General features: G+C 43.7%; 1 protein-coding gene and 1 long non-coding RNA gene across 4 annotated transcripts in view; one reads left to right on the top strand and one right to left on the bottom strand.

Moving 5' to 3' along the window:
- Nucleotides 1-19,974, top strand: part of ZDHHC14 (zDHHC palmitoyltransferase 14) — a 291,747-nt gene that overhangs the window by 171,016 nt on the left and 100,757 nt on the right. For all 3 annotated transcript variants that reach the window (XM_060616995.3, XM_060616992.3, XM_060616993.3), the window contains exon 2: nucleotides 2,029-2,189. In XM_060616995.3, the coding sequence (XP_060472978.1) occupies nucleotides 2,029-2,189 (161 nt within the window). The remainder of the gene's footprint in view (nucleotides 1-2,028; nucleotides 2,190-19,974) is intronic.
- On the bottom strand, nucleotides 7,175-10,379 carry LOC132667792 (uncharacterized). Its single transcript, XR_009605366.3, has 3 exons — nucleotides 10,133-10,379; nucleotides 9,067-9,219; nucleotides 7,175-8,906 (listed from the first exon to the last, which is right to left on the bottom strand). It is a non-coding gene; the product is annotated as an uncharacterized LOC132667792 (long non-coding RNA).

A 19,974-nucleotide genomic window follows, 5' to 3' on the forward strand; every position in this document is an offset into this window, starting at 1 on the left:
TATTGGCACAAAAACAGACACATAGACCAATGCAATAGAATAGAAACCCCAGAATTAGACCCACAAAAGTATGGCCAACTAATCTTTGACAAAGCAGGAAAGAATATCCAGTGGAAAAAAGTCTCTTTAACAAATGGTGCTGGGAGAACTGGACAGAAACATGCAGAAGGATGAAACCAGACCACTTTCTTACACCATTCACAAAAATAAACTCAAAATGGATAAAGGACCTGAATGTGAGACAGGAAACCATCAAAACACTAGAGGAGAAAGCAGCAAAAGACCTCTCTGACCTCAGCCACAGCAATTTCTTACTTGACACATCCCCAAAGGCAAGGGAATTAAAAGCAAAAATGAACTATTGGGATCTCATGAAGATAAAAACCTTCTGCACTGAAAAGGAAACAATCAACAAAACTAAAAGGCAACCAACAGAATGGGAAAAGATATTTGCAAATGACATATCGGACAAAGGGCTAGTATCCAAAATCTTTAAAGAGCTCACCAAACTCCACACCCAAAAAACAAATAATCCAGTGAAAAATGGGCAGAAAACCTGAATAGACACTTTTCTAAAGAAGACATCCAGATGGCCAACAGGCACATGAAAAGATGCTCAATGTCACTCCTCATCAGGGAAAGACACATCAAAACCACACTGAGATACCACCTCACGCCAGACAGAGTGGCTAAAATGAACAAATCAGGAGAGTATAGCTGCCGGAGAGGATGTGGAGAAATGGGAACCCTCTTGCACTGTTGGTGGGAATGCAAACTGATGCAGCCGCTCTGGAAAACAGTATGGAGGTTCCTCAAAAAATTAAAAATAGATCTACCCCATGACCCAGCAATAGCACTGCTAAGAATTTACCCAAGGGATACAGGCGTGCTGGTACATAGGGGCATTTGTACCCCAATGTTTATAGCAGCACTTTCAACAATAGCCAAATTATGGAAAGAGCCTGAATGTCCATCAACTGATGAATGGATAAAGAAATTGTGGTTTATATACACAATGGAATACTACGTGGCAATGAGAAAGAATGAAATATGGCCCTTTGTAGCAACGTGGATGGAACTGGAGAGTGTGATGCTAAGTGAAATAAACCATACAGAGAAAGACAGATACCATATGTTTTCACTCTTATGTGGATCCTGAGAAACTTAACAGAAGACCATGGGGGAGGGGAAGGGGAAAAAAAGTTAGAGAGGGAGGGAGGCAAACCATAGGAGACTCTTAAAAACTGAGAATAAACTGAGGGTTGATGGGTGTGAGGGAGGGGAAAGTGGCTGATGGGCACTGAGGAGGGCACCTGTTGGGATAAGCGCTGGTTGTTGTATGGAAACCAATTTGACAATAAATTTCATATTTTAAAAAAAATGCCTTCTGGAAAGCAGAAGTTTATTATATTCCACCTGCCTAAATGCCTTTAGTCTTCTTCAGAAACCGGCTTGCAAGTTCATTTCCATAGCTCATTAACCTCTTTTGGACAGATTAGCTCCAAAATATTGAAAAACGGTTTCTTGCCTTTAAAGGGTGCATTTGCGCTTCTCAGCTTTTGGACCAGGAAGGTGTTCAACTCAGGAAGGAAAGCCTGGGTCTGGGGAAGATGGTTCTAAGCCGGCATCTTCTTGTCTTGTGCAGTTTCAGGGAAGGCCAGGAAGACGGCACAGATTCACTAGCTGTATTGATAACGCGCGGGGTACAAGCTCTTGTTCATCCTGCATTGATCGTGCAAGTGGGATGATTTTCTCTCCTCTGCCAGTGTCTTTCCCGAGTAGCACTGTGGGAGCAGAGGGCCTGGGGTTTTGTGGCTCGACAGGGAGGGTGAAGCTGTCCACAAGAGAGAATTGCAGACCTCCCCAAATGTAAATGCTTAACATAGATGAATTTTTAATGGAAATCAATTTTGCTCCTCCAAAGAAGCTTTCGGCTTCTTGGAAAATATAGACTGCTCACTGTTGATTACTGACATTATATTTCCTTTCTCTTTCCCCTCTCCTCCTGCCTTCCCAACCTGTTGGCAGCTGCCCATATCTAGCAGTGAAAATCACCCCCGCCATCCCCGTGGTTGGTGGCATTCTGTTCTTCTTTGTGATGGGGACCCTGCTTCGCACCAGCTTCAGTGACCCGGGAGTCCTTCCGCGAGCCACGCCGGATGAAGCCGCCGACCTGGAAAGGCAAATAGGTAACCTGGAAAGGCAAAAAAGCAGACGAAGGTCTGCCCTTAGCCTCGGGTCCCTTCCCACCTTGGCTCGGCCACAGTGTGGGAGGACAGGCCCAGGTGCCCGTGCAGGAGGGGCAGGCGGGACACTGGACGGTGACGCCTAGCCGGGGAGGAGTCCCGGAAGTCTTCGTTCCCGCCGCAGCAGGATGACCTGAGTAGAGGTGGGGTGTAAAGTGTCTGGAGGTAAGGCCCAGGGGCTGGCGCGCTGCAGGCGGGCTGGCGATGCCATCAAGTGAGGGTCACCACCAAGTTCTGTTTCCCGATGCTTCTTGGAAACCCAAGCTCCTCTGAGAAGGAGCCTCTGTTACGAAAGACCCATAGTTTTAGGTGGCTGCCCTCTGCTCCCTTTATGCACTTCATGCTAGTTTCTGCAACAGAAACCTGGAGAGGTTACATCCTACGCCGCTGTCTGGGTTATCCAGCCTAGGACCCAGAACTTCCCTTATTAAGGCATGGCCAAGATACATATTTGTGATATATTATTGAGCTGAATAGCTTTGGTTTTTCTTAGATATGTATCCTAGGATTAAAAGTTTACAGCAACGCATTTTAAAACATAGTAAAACAAATCCTAATCCCTCACAGGGCAAACTTTTAAAGTTGTATTTTTGGTTAAGAAAAGAGAGATGCTTCTCGCTCTTAAAAGTTTGCATTTGTGACCATGTGGCTTGGCGGTGGTGCAGTGATAATCTGACAAGAGTGGCAGAGGGGCTGTGATCACTCCGTGTGAACATAAAGCTTAGCATGAAAACCCACCTGACAGTTCCCTCCCGCTGTTCCTCCTACACCGTGGGCTTCCCTTCCCAGGCTTACTCAGCCGAAAGACCCCCCTGCTTTGCAGTGTAAAGAAATACAAGCGTGGGTCTTGAGAGACAGCACCTGCTGTGGTCTGCCACCCCCAAGTACCAAAGCATGACTGTGTCTTCTGAGTATCTGCCTACATCCCTGTTGTCCAGGAGGGGGGGCAGTGAATGACTTAATGGTGGGAGTGTTTGGTGGGGGTCTGCTGGGCCACAGCCTTCTTGTGTCCTGAGGCAGGGAAGCAGAAGGAAGAATCAGCAGTGGAGAGACAGACCATCTCTTAGTCACCGCATCTTGGGATTTCAAGACATTAGTTATGAATTAATTTGTAATTTAAAGCCTTACATTTATAGCATGTGAATCATTTGCAAAGGCTACCCATGGCTATTGCTGAATTTGATCATATCCAAGCAAGTATTGGGTTATTACATCCATCTTACCAATAAGGAAACAGAGTCTCAAAGAGGCTAAATGGGAGAAAGTGGCAGAGCCAGAGCCTTGAACCCAGGTCTCCTGGGTCTCAGCCCTTATTCTTTCCAGGGCATCATGTCCCAGGGGAGAGACAGGCCCAGTTTCCTTTGAAACAGAACTGGGCCTATGGAAACTGCACGGTCTGTACCTACATCACATTAGCATGCAGCTGGAAAATCCTCGACTCAAGCAGTGTGCAAAGAGCCCAGCTCTTCACACTGGCCTTGAAGCATTTTCCTGCTGTGATCCTATTTGCTATCCCACCTCTTGGTTAGTGAAAGGAGCATCTGCAAAATCAACAAGATTAGGAACTGGGGATGATAAAGAGTGCCACCGGAATTCCCTAAGAGAGTTTCCGTTCTTCCTTGTTAATATTGAAGAGGTTGAGTGATTCACTGAAGTGCCGTATATATCCTAAGCAGTATTTTTCAACATGAACATTCTTAAAACCAGCTCTGCCTCATGCTCTCAGAGACACAGAATCTGTGAGAGAACTAGATGGGGTAAAGGATGAAACCGAATCTTGTTTCCTGTGAGGAAGAGCAGAGGGGCTTTAGAGACAGGCGAGCATGGCGGACATGAGTTGCTCTGCACATCCCTTCCCCAAGAAGCAACAAAAAAATTGGAAAAAATAGTCACAAACATTTCATGGCTCTAGAATTCAGCTGTATTGAGGAGCAGTTACTCATGAAAAACTCTTGGACTTTGGTTAAGTAGAGTGGGTGTCTATGACATTCTCACCTGGAGCTGCTTCAATCCCACCCAAATTCCAAAGGTGATAAAGTTCGACCTGGACAGGGCAAGCTCTGAAAACCAGCAGCTTCCCTGAGGGGCCAATTTGCTTTGGAGTGAAGTATGGAAAAAATCAGTAACTGAAACTTTCACCTTAAGAAACTAGAAAAAGGACAAACTGAACTCAAAACAAGCTATAATAAGGCAGTATTAAAAATGACATTGGAAATAAAAGAAATAGAATACAGAAAACAACAGGGTAAATCATAAATCAATGAGACCAAAAGTTAGTTCCTTGAGAAGACTAACAAAATTGGCAAACTTAACTATACTATCCCCCACCCCTTCCAAAAAAAAAAAGAGAGAGAGACAGAGAAGATACAGATTACCAAAATCAGGAATGAAAGCAGAGGCCTCACCACTGACCCTACAGATAGTAAAAGGATTTTTATTTTGTGCCACAAATTAGACAACTTAGATGAATAGACAAATTCTTAGAAAGCCACAGTTACCAAAAGAATGACTCAAAAAGAAATAGAAAAGCTCAAGAAACCTATAACAAGTAATCCTTACCTCATACCTTACACACAGTTTAATTCAAAATGGATCATAGACCTAAATTTAAGAGCTAAAATTCTAAAACTTCTGAAAGAAACATAGAGAAAATTTTCATGACCTTAGGATAGGCGAAGACTTCTTATATAGACACCAAAAGCATGATCTATAATGAAAATATTATATTTTACTTTCATTATTATTATTTCATTGGATTTCATCAAATTAAAAAGTTTTGTGCTTCAAAGACACCTTTAAGGGGCACCTGGGTGGCTCAGTTGGTTGGGTGTCCGGGCTCTTGATGCTGGCTCAGGTCATTATCTCATGGTTTGTGGGATCCAGCCCCGTGGTTGGGCTCTGTGCTGACAGTGAGGAGCCTGCTTGGGATTCTCTCTTCCTCTCTCTCTGCCACTCCGCTGCTTGAGCTCTCTCTTTCTCTCAAAATAAATAAATACACATTTTAAAAAGATACCATTAGGAGAGCCTGGGTGGCTCAGTTGGTTAAGTGTCCAACTTCTGCTCAGGTCATGATCTCCTGGTTCACAAGTTTGAACCCCGCCTTACGCTCTATGCTGACAGCTCAGAGCCCAGAGCCTGCTTCAGATTCTGTGTCTCCCTCTCTCTCTGCCCCTCCCTTGCTCATGCTCTGTTTCTCTCTCTCTCATAAATAAATAAATAAATAAATAAATAAATAAATAAATAAATAATTTTTAAAAGACACTATTAAGAAAACAGAAAAACAAGCCAAAGACTGGGAGAAAATACTTGCAAATCATATATCTGATAAAAATATCTTGTACTTGTATCCAGAATATAAAGATCTCTTACAACTCAATAATAAGATAACCCAATTAAAAATGAGTAAAGGATTTGAACATTTTTCCAAAGAAGATATATGAATGGCCAAAGAACACATGAAAACAGGATCAATATCATTAGTTAAAAGGGAAATGCAAATCAAAACCACAATGAGGTACCACTTCACACCCACTAGAATGGCTCTAATCCAAAAGACTTGAGGGTGACAAATGATGGTGAAGGTATGGAGAAATTGGAACCATCACGTATTGCTGGTGGGGATGTAAAATGGTGCAGCCACTTTCGAAAACATTTCCTTAAAATTCTTCAAGAAGTTAAGCATAGATTATCCTACAACCTGGCAACTCTATTTCTAGGTATTTATCCAAGAGGAGTGACAACATATGTCTCTGGTGTGCCTTGTACCTAAAACCCCAAAACTGGAAACAACACAAATTGTCCATCAGTGAGCAAACTGATGAACAACATGTGGTATATCCACATAGTGGAATACTATTAAGCTATAAAAAGGAGTCCAGTGTTGACACATGTTACAACACAGATAAACCTTAAAAACACACTCAGCAAGGGGTGCCTGGGTAGCTCAATCAATTGAGCATCTGACTTTTTTTTAACTTTTAAAACTGTTTATTTATTTTTGAGAGAAAGAGACTGAGGGGAGAAAACAAAGAGAGAGAATCCCAAGCAGGCTTTGCACCATCAGTGCAGAGCCCAATGTGGGGCTCAGACCCACGCACCGTGAGATCATGACCAGAGCCAAAACTGAGTTGGAATCTTAACCGACTGAGCCTCCCAGGTGCCCCAATAATAATTTTTAAAGAGGCTCAGACACCCAAAAAAACAGAACTCCAAAATTTACGGTATGGACAATAACCATCACCCACAATCTCATTACAGGAAAGAGTATCTTTTTTTAAAAAATAATTCTCTTGCTTTTTAATTGAGATACAATTAGCATAACATTATATTAGTTTCAGGTGTACAACATGATTCGATAATTGTGTAGATTGCAAAATGATCACCACAATAAATATGATTTACATCCATAACCATAAATAGCTAATAAATTATTTTTGTAATGAGAAATTTTAACATTTACTCTCTTAGCAACTTTCAAATATGCAATACAATATTAGTAACTATTGTCACCATGATGCACATTATACCCTTATGACATTTATTTTGTAACTGGAAGTTTGTAGATTTTGACCCCTTTTACCCATTATGCTCACCCCCACCCTCCTTACCTGGCAATGACCAATCCGTTAAATCTGTTCTCAGTGTCTATGAGCTCTGTTTTTTTTTTAAAGTTCTTTATATAAGTGATATTATACAGTATTTGTCTCTCTTTCTCTCTTTATTTCACTGAGTATAATACATTCAAGTTTCATCGATGTTGTAGCAGATGGCAAGCTTTCCTTTTTTATGGCTAAATAAAATTCCATTGTATATACATACCACATCTTTTTCTAAAATTTAAATTTTAATTAGTTAACATACAGTGCAATATTAGTTTCAGGAGTAGAATTCAGTGATTCATCATTTACATAGAACACTCAGTGCTCATCACAAGTGCTCTCCTGATACCCATCATCTATCTAGCCCATCCCCACCCACCGTCCCTCCATCAATGCTCAGTTTGTTCTCTATGGTTAAGAGTCTCTTGTGGTTTGTCTCCCTTTATTCTCTTCCCCCACCCCTTCCGATATGTTATCTGTTTTGTTTCTTAAATTCTACTTATGAGTGAAATCTTATGGTACTTCTCTTTTTCTGATTTATTTCACTCAATGTAATGCATTCTAGCTCCATCCACATCATTGCAAATGGCAAGATATTATTCTTTTTGATGGCTGAGTGATATTCCATTGTGTATATATACACCATGTCTTCTTTTTTTAGTTTAATTTTATTATTATTATTATTTTAATTTACATCCAAATTAGTTAGCATGTAGTGCAACAATGATTTCAGGAGTAGATTCCTTAGTGCCCCTTACCCATTTAGCCCATCCCCCCTCCCACAACCCCTCCCGTAACCCTCTGTTTGTTCTCCATATTTATGAGTCTCTTCTGTTTTGTTCCCCTCCCTGTTTTTATATTATTTTTGTTTCCCTTCCCTTATGTTCATCTGTTTTGTCTCTTAAAGTCCTCATATAAGTGAAGTCATATGATATTTGTCTTTCTCTGACTAATTTCACTTAGCATAATACCCTCCAGTTCCATCCATGTAGTTGCAAATGGCAAGATTCCATTCTTTTTTATTGTGATACTCCATTATATATATATACACACCACATCTTCTTTATCCATTCATCCATCGATGGACATTTGGGCTCTTTCCGTACTTTAGCTATTGTTGATAGTGCTGCTATAAACGTGGGGGTGCATGTGTCCCTTCGAAACAGCACACCTGTATCCCTTGGATAAATGCCTAGTAGTGAAATTGCTGGGTCATAGGATAGTTCTATTTTTAATTTTTTGAGGAACCTCTATACTGTTTCCCAGAGCGGCTACACCAGCTTGCATTCCCAGAGCATCTGACTCTTGATAATGGCTCAGGTCATTATCTCATGGTTCATGGGATCAAGCTCCACATCAGGCTCTGCACTGACAGTGAGGAGCGTGCTTGGGATTCTCTCTCTGCCTCTGTCTCTGTCCCTCCCCTGCTCACACACTCTCTTTCTCAAAATAAATAAACATAACAAAAACGCTCTAAGCGGAAGAAGTCCGATCAGAAGGCTACATATTGTGTAGTTCTATGTGTATGAAATCTCTGGAAAGAGCAAATCTTTAGAGATAGAAAGTAGATGAGTGATTGCCTGGGGTGGGGGCAGGAGTGATGGTCACCACACTTGGACTTCAGAAAACTTGCTGGAAATGGCCTCAACTTGGGCTGTGGTGCTGGTTGCACAACCCAGCACATTTATTTAAGGTCATGACATTGTATATTTCCAAAGGCTAGCTGTTAGGTTTGTAAGTTTATAGCACAATAAAGCTGTCAGGGAAAAAGAGGAAGAGAGGAAGGGGAGAGGAGGACAATGGGAACAGAAGAGGAAGAAGGGCCCACTCACCTCTAGTTGTGTGACGTTAGGCTAGTTGTCAAATGGCAATAATGATGCGTATCCTATAAGGTTCTTTTCAGGATCAGCTTAGTAAATGGTTGGGGTTTTTTGGTTGGGTTCTTTTTCTTTTTCTTTCTTTCTGTCTGTCTTTTAAGAAAAGTAGAAAAATTCTTCTCTTTTCCCACCTAGTTCTCTCCTCACCTTCCACATACATAGATTCTCATAAAAGAATTCTTGACCTGAAATGTGGTAGGAATAAATTGCACAGTTGGTCTAATTCTTTATAAGGAGTCCTCCCTCCCCTATATTCTTGGCTGTGGAGAATAAGATTCTGTTTCAATGAAATCTTAGCACATTTATTTTGTGCCATCTAACGAAAGAAGGAAAAATGAAAATTACATTTGGAAACTTCTTATTATTAGTTATGAATCCTAATTATCTGTAGTAGATGTCTCCTTACAGAAGCCCAGGATCGCCGCTGGAAACCAGCCATCTGAGTAATTGCTGGAAGCTGTGGGTGGAGGGCGGGCACAGCTCCCTGCCTTCAGATTTCTGCCGGGGAGTAGGTGGTGAGGAGGAGGAGACTCAGTGCCTCAGAGTCTGTTACAAGTCTCCTGAAATGCCTTACACTTCTTTTTTCTGGAACACCTTTCCTGATGAGTTACACTGCAGCTAAAAATACACCCAAGAATGGCAGCAGGGGTGCAGGGAGGTCTCACTGGGGTCCCTAAAGTCCCTGGAGTCCTGCTTGGAAATGTGACCCTTTGGAGACTCAGCTTTTTCGGTTCACTTGGGGATGATAAGATACTAAGCAACTGACTTGGAGTTAGGAAAAAAAAATGATGAGAGGGGCACCTGGGTGGCTCTGTCAGTTGAGTATCTGACTCTTGATTTCAGCTCAGGTCATGATCCCAGGGCTGTGGGATCAAGCCCTGCATCAGGTTCCACACTAAGTGTGGAACCTACTTGGGATTCTCTCTCACTTTCCTTCTGCTCCTCTCTCCCACTCATTCTCTCTCTGTCTCTCTCTCTTAAATAAAAAAATAAGATAAGAAAATCTTTAAAAAGGAAAAAAAATTACGAGATACTGCATTATAAATCACAGGATCAAAGCATTTCATTTCAAGTAGGGATAGACCTTTACAGGGATCAAAATGGGGGAAAGTGGTGGGTCTGCCTCTCTACTTTTCATTATGCGTGTGGTCACTTCCCAGCCCCACTGGTCCTGAGGATGCCAAGAGAGGGAGTCCAGGAGGACTTGAAATGTGAACTCAGCTTGCCGGACTCCCAAAAGCAAGCCTAGTTATTTAGGAAACTCTCTCCCCGTGTCACGGTAACCCTGACACTACAGAGTTCCAGCAGGATCCGTAAAAGAAAAAGATGATAAATTGATCACAGATCAAATAGTTGCTTGGTGAGGGCGGAATTCTATCAAAGGAAGTAGGGTTGCCTTTAAAAAACTCACCTCTGTTGTGGCAACGGCGGAATCTGAAGAATTATTACCTCCACTGTGCAACTTTCACTGGACAGCTAGAACACCACTCTGCTAGTCACAGTGCGTCTCCCTTCTCGGTCTCCTTCTGTCTCTTTCCCTCCCTCTCTCCTTTCCTCTCTCTCTCCCTCCTCCCTCCCCTCCTCCCTGGCCCTCTCCTCCTCTCCCTCCCCCTGCTTCCTCCTCTTCTCCCCCCCACCTTCTCCTCCCCCTCCTCCCTCTCCTCATCCCCTCCTCCCCCTTTCCTCTCCCTTCCTTAGCTTCTTTCTCCCTCTTCTCCTCCCCCTCCTCCACTCCTTCCTCCTCTGCCTCATCTGCTTCTTTCTCCCCCCTCCTCCCTCTCCTCTTCCTCCCCCTCCTTCTCTCCCTCCTCTTCTTCCACTTCTCCCTCTCCTTTTCCTCCCCCATCTTCTCTCCTTCCTCCTCTTTCTCATTCTCCCTCCTCCTCCCCTCTTCCTCCTCCTCCCCCTCAACTTCCTCCCCCTCCTCCTCTCCCTCCTTCTTCCCCTATTTCTCTTTCTCCCCCTTCTCCTCCCCCTACTTCCCCTCCCCTTCCTCCTCTTCTTCTCTTTCATCCTCTACCCTCTACTCTTTTGGTCAGATTCTCATCAACCTCTTTTCTTGAAGTACACAGAACCAATCACCATTTCTAACACAAAAGTTTCATCTTTCCTTATTTCCTAAATTGGACTGGACATCCTCTAGAAGAGATGTTTAGGAAGCACGGCTGTTTCTGATCCCGAGGAAACACTGGCCAACCAGCCGCGGTTCCGCCCCATCCTACATAGTGCAATTCCTGGGAAGAGTTCCATGGGAACAGGATGTTTTCATCCGCCAATTTGACTTGCTAGAGTTTTTTTCCCTAGATACATCTTAATTCTGTGTTTAAGAGTGGAAACATTTTAATTGGCATTTTAACAACCCTGATGGATTCTTGTTGAAGAAAAGACTTTGAGAATACTCTAAGCCATTTTAAGACCTTAATCAATTTTATCTGTTGTAAAGCTACACCATTTCCAGTTTTTCCCATTGCTGTTTTTATTTTACTAAAATTATTATGATTAGAGTCATTTCTGCATAAAATTTAAAACTTAGAATGTTTTCATTAATCAGGCTTTTTGTCATGAAAGTTGTCATTATGAATTTTCTTACGGAACTGTTATTTCTAGTAAGACAGATTTTTCCTGGCGATTTAATTTTTTAAGTCAATACTGGCTTCTTTTTGTGTTGGTTATTTTTACTGATGACATTCACCATAAAATTGCTTTAAAATGTGATTGTTTCATTTATTTTTGGCCTCACAATTAGTCTGTTGTCTGTGATCGATCTGTGATTAAACCTTCCTTAGACTTTGAGTCACTCTGTGTGCTATATGCTGGATGCCACAGTGTAGAATATACAAAAAGAGAAAGGGCAGGGTCATTGGTGGTTAATTTGATTGGCTTTCGCCAATTTTCTTTTCAGAAGGTGATATTTTCTCACCCTTCCCCCCAATTTTTGTTTGCATTTCCCCACTCACCTCCAAAATGATCCCAGTTTATCCGTTGTGTAATTGTTATTTGCAGTGGACATTTTGGCCTTTCATGAACAGTTGGCCAGACCCAGAAACTCTGTTCGGACTTGAATTACACCTGCCTGTGTGGGATTCCTCCCGCCTTTGCCATCGTCTCTGCCCTGCTTCTTGCTTCCTGCCCCCTTCTTTAACAGAGTAACCATGATGCCACTCCATTAGCTTTGGCACTTTCTCTTACATGCACCATCAGCATTTACCTGTGTCCGTTGAAGTAAAATATTCTGCGTGCTTTTCCTGTAAAGCAGTTGGTTGGTCGGTCCATGCTGAAAGATAGAATGATGGTAATAGCTATTTTTCACTGAGTGCCTCTCTCGTGCCGGGTATCATACTCAGCCCTGTCTATGTAGGACTTCCTTTATACTCACAACATCCACTCCATGGTGTTTAGACACTATTGTCCCTATTTTAGTCACAAGAAAGCCAGTGCTCAGAAAGGACAGTGATTGGTCAAAGGTCATTTGGCCAGAGCTGGGAACATAGGCCCGTCTGCCATCACCCCCTGTGCTCCAGACCACTGCCCGTGGTCTGGCTGCTCTGGGGAGCCAGGCTCTGAGTGAGAGTTTCTGGTCTTAGTGGAGCAAGTAGCCCTTCCTATTTTCCCTAAGTTGCTTTCTCCCCCCCTAGGCTGTGGGCATCATCCGACTCTCCCATCCTGTTGGCTGACTCCCCCATCATCTCCATGACTCAGAAATAGAGAGCCATGCCCAGCACATTGTGGCTACAGGGCCTGGTTCTCAAATCCCGGGCCCAATTGTGTGGAGAGAGTGGAACTGCCAGGAAAGTCCAGGCAATCCGACGCCCCTCTTGAAACTGACTGCCTTTTGTCCTTTGGGACTTCTGTCCTTTGGGACTCTCACTGATGCCCACATGCCCTGTGATACTCGTGAAGGAGTTAAGGGAAGAGGGGAGCAGGGTGGGCCTTTGAAGAAAATGGCATCCCAGGAATAAAAAAAAAAAAAGAAGAGGAAGAAGATTCCTTGTTTAAGGGAAAATGCTAGAAACATCTAGTGCGTACTAATGCCAAGGAAGGATAGGCAGTGATTCTCCCATACCAACACAGGGTGGCAACTCAGAATGTCAGAATTCCTCATTGTCTCTTTAAAAAATAATCCAGCCTGGGAGAGCTGGGAACCAGATGTCACAATTCGAAATTGTGGTATTTGGGGAAATACCACAAGATTTTGAAAACTCTAGTTCTGAGGGAAGGAAGGAGCCAGAGATTTTGTTTTTCCAGAGGATTTAGGAAGAGGGGTGTTTTTCATCCAGGATGTTCATTAAAGTCTATATTATGTCTTCTTCCTGTAGAAATCCAAATTTGCGGGAATGCACCGTGTTGGAACCGAGGCCAGTTTCTGATGTAAATGTATTCACGGGTTTGCAAGGTTAGGACATTTTACTGTGATGGTTGGGGTGGAGAATTGTAAGGACAGAGAAGAGTACTCTGCAGCTCCCACCCCTGCGTGGATGCCCTTTGCAGAGCAGTCCTCCAGAGAGCCTTGTGGGTGGCGAGTGGGATTTTCCTCCTTTTTACAGGAAGAGAAACTGAGACGAGGGCACTTGCTGAGATCGCGCTTTCTTGTCCCCGCTGCGCTGAGCCTCTGAATCTGAATTCCTAAATCCACAGCGGTATTTTGGTGACCTCTGTACTCCCCATCCTGAATCCGCTGGGTGTCTCTTTTAACACAATAAGTCTTACTAAGTTGAAGGTTAGACTTACAGAAGTGTACCCATGTACACATTTGGAATCTCTTCTGGAGAATTAACAAACCCACCCTGAAAACAAAGGGATCACTTCATTTCAGATGGCTCTCTCTCACGGCACCAATGTTACATTCTTTAGAGTCTGTTAAATCAGCAAAAAGAGCAATGTTGACATGCTTTGACAAAAGAAAGAAAGGAAGAAAGGAAGGAAGCGAGGGAGGAAAGAGGGAGGGAGGAGAGAGAGAGAGAGAAAGAGAGAAGAAACATACTGTAATTATAATCAGTTCTCATATACAAAACCGCAGAAGGGGGAAGGTTGGTCCACTGACCAGGGTGAGGAAGAGGTCAGCTGTGAGCGAGCAGAGGAAGCCAGAAGCTGCAAGGAAGGGAAGGACAGGCTGGTGGCATGGAAGGGATGGAGAGATTGGGACCGCGTGGCTCAAGAATATGGCCAAAGGAAAGAGCAAGGGTCTGGAGCGTGTTCGTGGAAAATAGAGGCCCACCCCTCCCCAGCCAGGGGCACTGAAATGCACAGATTCCATCGATGAAAGAGCTTGGGGAGCCCACCTCCCTGACTCCAGGTGAGCTGGTCCCCAGCAACGCTCTGAGTCGCCAAGGGACCTCAGTGACTGTGGACATCATCCCGGACAACTCCCTTGGTTTGCAGACAACTGAGGCTCTGAGAGAGACAGGTGTAAATACCTATCCCTTGACTTTTTTGCTTCTGAAACCGAATCCCTAAGTCCTTGCTACACAAAGAGGGGTCCGTGGAGGAGCAACATCAACATCTCCTGGGAGCTTGTTGGAAATGCGGAACTTCAGGCCCCAGTCCTTGTCCTGACTGAGAAGCTGCATTTGTAACAAGACCCGTGAAGGCTGAGAAGCGCAGCCCTAAGGCCTCTCTGCTCCCACCTGGGGAGGGGGAACCAACCTGTGTCTGCCTTCTCCACCCATGTTTGCTTCTTCTCCTCTCAAGTCCTCAGGACCGTCAGGCTTTCAGGGGGTTAGCTAACCAGCAGTTCATTTACCCGGAGCAGTCAGTGTAATTACCTCCTTGCAGTGCCTATAAGCAGCATCTTTTTCCTTATTATTAGTTATTAATGATAACCATATAAATACCTTCTCTTTTGCTAGTGCTTTACAGATTCCAAGATCCCTGTATGTTTTTATTAGTAGTAAAGTATATGGTGATGAGTGCAGGCTCTAGAGCTAGGTTGGCTGAGCCTGCATCCCAGCTCTTCCACTTGCTGTGTGACCCTGAGAAGTGTTTTAACTTCTCTGGGCCTCAGTTTTAGTGCAAATAAAATTGACCCACTGGGTGCAAAGACCCATTCCAGTGTTACCATCCCAGAGTCTAGAAATAAATCCTTCCTCCTCCTTTGCCTAACCTTGAAAATCCAGGAGCGTGAATACCTTAGAAGGTTTTTTAGCCTCTTCAACTACTTACACAAAAAGAGTGACATATTCTGACTTGTATTTCCCCAATAATGAGTGATGTTAAGCATCTTTTCATGTGTCTGTTAGCCATCTGGATGTATTTTTTAGAAAAGCGTCTATTCATGTCTTCTGCCCTTTTCTTTATTGGATTATGTGTTTTTTGGGTGTTGAGTCTGATAGGTTCTTTATAGATTTTGGATACTAACCCTTTATCAGATATGTCATTTGCAAATATCTTCTCTCATTCCATCAGTTGCCTTTTAGTTTTGTTGATCGTTTCCTTTACTGTGCAGAAGATTTTTATCTTGATGAAGTCCCAGTAATTCATTTTGCTTTTGTTTCCCTTGCCTCCAGAGACGTGTCTAATAACGAGTCGCTGTGGCTTAGGTCAAAGAGGTTACTGCCTGTTTTCTCCTGTAGGATTTTGATGGTTTTCTGTCTCACATTTAGGTCTTTGATCCACTTGAATTTATTTTTGTGTATGGTGTAAGAAAGTGGTCCGATTTCATTCTTCTGCATGTCGCTGTCCAGTTCTCCCAACACCAGTTGCTAAAGAGACGGTCTTTTGTTCACTGGATGCTCTTTCTGCTTTGTCCAAGATTAGTTGGCCATACGTTTTGGGGTCCATTTTTCGGTTCTCTATCTGTTCCACTGATCTACGTGTCTGTTTTGGTGACAGTACCATACTGCCTTGATGATTACAGCTTTGTAATACAGCTTGAAGAGCTAAATGGGTGATGGGCTTTAAGGAGGGCACTTGTTGGGCTGAACACTGGGTGTTCTATGTAAGTGATGAATCACTGGGTTCTACTCCTGAAACCAATAGTACACTGTATGTTAGCTAACTTGAATTTAAATAAAGAACTATCAAGAGAATTAAAAGACATATAAAAAAAAAAGAATGACATATTCTGTGAATAATGTTAGAATGCAAAGCTGCCCGCACACCCAAGTAAATCCTACAAGTAAACTGTAGGTGCTGCAAAATACGAGATACTTAAATGACTCACTGGAATATTACTGGCCTTGTTTCTAACCGCTGTGCTTGGGATGATAAAGCAAGACGATGGAACAACAGCTCTTCTGAGTGAGGGAATGAGTTAGTCAGTCAATAGGTTTTAGAGGGAAGTCAAAGATAAGGCACTTCATCCAAGAATGGGCAGGGCGTGTTCAGCCAAACATGCTCTGGGACAGCAGCGGGTCCACAGTCGTGAGCGTGCAGGGCATGGGGAAGAAGGGAGGCGAGAATGGCTTTTCAGGAAAAGTCACCGGAGGAGGTTAATCAGAAGAGTGGGCAGGCTCTTTGTCCCTGGAAGTGGGAGGCATTTTCTTATTACAAGTGTAGAGTAGCATGAAAGGCCTCTCAGGAATAAAAGGAGACAAAGCACTGGGGGAGGAGAGAGGAAGTGGACCAGGGCGAGGAGGCGTGGCGGGCCGGGGTTGGGAGGAGAGGGAGGAGAGGCTGAGCAGGTGCAGGTCAGGGAAAGGATTAGCGCCCGTGGAGCGGGAGGGATTTAGAGAATGTGCTGTGGTCAAAGAAGCAATAGGGGCTCCCTGAAGATTTCTTGAGAAAAGCTTTTTTTTTTTTTTTTTTTTAACAGTCTAGGGCACCATCCGTCATTCTGCTTCATAAAACATCTGCATGTTTTGAGTGTTTTGTGGCTGGAGTCTACACTGGGGATCCAACTTAACAGAGAGCCACTTGCCAAATAACGTACTCTTAGGGTCTCTGCTTATCCCTTACGTGTCGTCGACACCCCTGTGTCATTTGTGTGCTTGCATACTCTGTGAGATCAATGGGGTCCGTGATATCAATGAAACTACGCCCAAATAATCACCCTCCGAAGCTTTGTCATAATCAAACCAACTCACTGCTGGCTCTCCAAGTGACCGTTCTCCCTCCTCCTTTAGAATTTAATGCTATAGAGTAGGGATTTGCAGCCAGTTTTGGGAATGGGTGTGCTCTGTCTTCCTTCCCTTCTGTGCCCTGGAAAACTCAAGACTAAGTTATGGGAGACAGAGCAGCTGTTATTTTGTGTTTCTCGTGGACGAGTTCTGAGGTTAAGAATCGTCGCCTAAGAATATGAGTAGACTAATATCGGCCATGTAGTCCAGAGTCGGAGATGGGCATTAGGACTCGTTGCAGCCAGCACTCAGCAGGTAGAAGGTACAAGTGAAGAAGCCAGTAAAGGCTCTACTGGGGAGAATGGTGGGGCCCTCCGGTGAGCGCTTTTCCTGCCATCACGTTTGGTAAGGAAACAACTCCTCATAGTTTTCATTTATCCAAATTCACCTTCCGAGGCCCCTGAAGGAAAATTTTAACTGACACAGATGGGCAGAAATGAAGACCATTTATTTGGAAATGGTAGATTAAAACACCATCTAGGAGAAAACAGAAGTACAGTTGGATGAGTCATATGACATACCATCAAAAATTTGGAGTGTGCACTTTAAGAAACTCTCTTTATTTTCTGTGAAGGATGGAAACTTGAAGTCCAAGGGTCCTTGAGTATGTGATGGCTGGGCTGCTTCTCATACTCAAGAGAAAGCAAGAGAGTAGCAATGGACTAAAATCTCCCTGTGGCTCTCACACAACTAAAAGTAACACAGGGAAAGCAATACTGAGCAGCACACCCCCAGAAAGGTAATGCAAGCGCTGTGTGTCAGTGTAAATTTTCTAGTAGTGACATTTAAAAAAAATGAAAAGGAACAGGTAAAATTGATTTTAATAATGTATATGATTTAGCCCAGTGTGTCTAAAATATCATCGTTTAACATGTATTCCACATTAAGAAGGACTAATGAGATACTTTACATTCTTTTGTTTTTGGTGTTGAATCTTGCCAGTGTTGAATCTTACTTTGCACTTAGGGGACATTCAGTGCGGACTCCTCCTTACATCTCAAATGCTCAGGAGACACGTGTATCTAGGGGCTGGCATAGTGGATGGCACAGGTTTAAAGACAAAGAATTGGACCTAAGTAGTTATTAGAATCTCTCAGAATTATTGGTATGGTTTCATCTTGCTTTGGATCACTTCAGAGAAAAGCGTGGGAGAACGGCATTTAACTCCATCATTTTTGGAAAGACTTCATACATTCATTCATTTTTCATGTATTCAACATATCCTTGAGTGCTTGTTCAGTACCAACCACTGTAATAATGCAAATTATACTCTTAACAGATTTCTTTCTGTTTCTATTGATGTAATTGTAAAGCTATAAACAGTGGGATCCTCTGGAATACCCAAACAGAATCATGTTTGGTTTTAATGATGTTAATGTTTTTAATATGGTCACATTCCATGCTATTGATTAGGCCACTGGTTCTTAAACCTGAACATACACCGAGATCATCTGAAAGGTCTGTTCAAACAGATGTCTGGGCACCGCCCCCTCCAGAGTTTCCAAGTCAGGGGTCTGGGGTGGAGCCCGCTAAATTTGCATTTTTGACAAGCTCCCAGGAGTTGCTGATGATGCTGGTCTGGAGGCCACACTTTGAGAACCACTGGATCAGAGGTACAGTTTCTCCTTTAAGATTCACCTTTTTTTTTTTAATTTTTTTTTAATGTTTCTTTATTTTTGAGACAGAGAGAGATACAGCATGAGCAGGGAAGGGGCAGAGAGAGAGGGAGACACAGATTGTGAAGCAGGCTTCAGGCTCTGAGCTGTCAGCACAGAGGCCGACACGGGGCTCAAACTCACAAACTATGAGATCATGACCTGAGCCGAAGTCAGACACTTAACCGACTGAGCCACCCAGGCGCCCCTAAGATCCTTCACCTTTTATGTATCCCACACACCTGAAGGTAGAGCTGAGCATTTCTGGAAAGTTGAACAACCACAAGATTCAGGCGTCTCAGAAAGATTAGTTGGGGAATGAGTAGATGTCTTTCTTGCAGTCTATTTTCTAAGATATAGATGTTGTGACCCAAACGAGAGATTTGAGAAGAACACCCAGGACTGAATGATCTGATGTGCACTCATCTAAGCGAAGCTTCTGTGTGGATACTTTGGGGACCAGCATCACAGATTGTGCCCCAGCTAGCCCCCTCTGCATGGGTCCTCATGGGTAGCTCTCTTTTAACCCTTGCCACCTATTTCCAAAGCTCACATGTGGGCTGGGGTGGGGGTGAGGCTCTGAGAAGAGTATCCCAGGGTTACTAAAGCCTCTGAGCACCACATACTCACCAAAAGAACATTGCAGACGTTACTTCCTATACCTCACGGGAGAAGTGAGCCTTTTGCCTCCTATCAAAGGATTGCTGATACCCGCTGGAGTTGCCGTCTGTCTCCACAATGTAGGACTGCCCTCCTCATGTGCGTTTGTCCAGGGCGGCTCCAGAGCCAAAACTTCTAGCTGGAGGGCACGCGGGGGCATGTATTTTATAAGATGTAAATCTTCCACACTCACTCAGGTATAATGGATCCGTCTGGGAGGGTGAGAGCTGGGTCATGCCAAGCATCAGTGAGACCAGAACTTTTGGACTGGATCTGGCAACGTTCCTGTGTCACGCGGTTGATACAAATTTTGAAAGCACCCAGAGAAAAGGCCCACTCCTAATGGTGGCCTCTGATTCTTAATGAGTTTCTTTTTCTATGTAACTTCACCATGGTTCAGGCCTACCTTACTGAACTCAGAATGTCGCCTGAGCCTTGTCTAGAAGGACAGCACATACTCCCGCCAAGTCAGAGACCTTTTATGTAATTATTATTACAAGTTCCACCCAAAATGTGTGTAGTTCTCTGTAATAGATTGGAATGCTAGGCTTTTCACGCCAGCAGGTGAAGCATGGGCACTTGGGATGGGGCTGCTGTCTGATCTCCACTGCGATGCTGGTCAGCACTCCGCACAGAGCAGTTTATTAAGAGTCACACATGGATGCCTTGTGGCTGTCGCCTACGTTTCCTCAGCTTCCTCACTCAGGCAGGAGTGGTCAGGGGCTTATAAACCCCCATCCAGTTATGGGTGCTGCCACTGGAGGCGCCATTGGGAGGGATGGTCTTTTCTTCCTACTATTTATCTAGTTACCATCTTTGCAGGAAAAACATGTGACAGACTAGGGAAAAGATGCCAGGTGTTGTGTTCAACTTGACACCAATTT

This window comes from Panthera onca, chromosome B2 (genome assembly GCF_046562875.1).
Source record: "Panthera onca isolate mPanOnc1 chromosome B2, mPanOnc1 haplotype 2, whole genome shotgun sequence".
NCBI lineage: Eukaryota > Metazoa > Chordata > Mammalia > Carnivora > Felidae > Panthera > Panthera onca.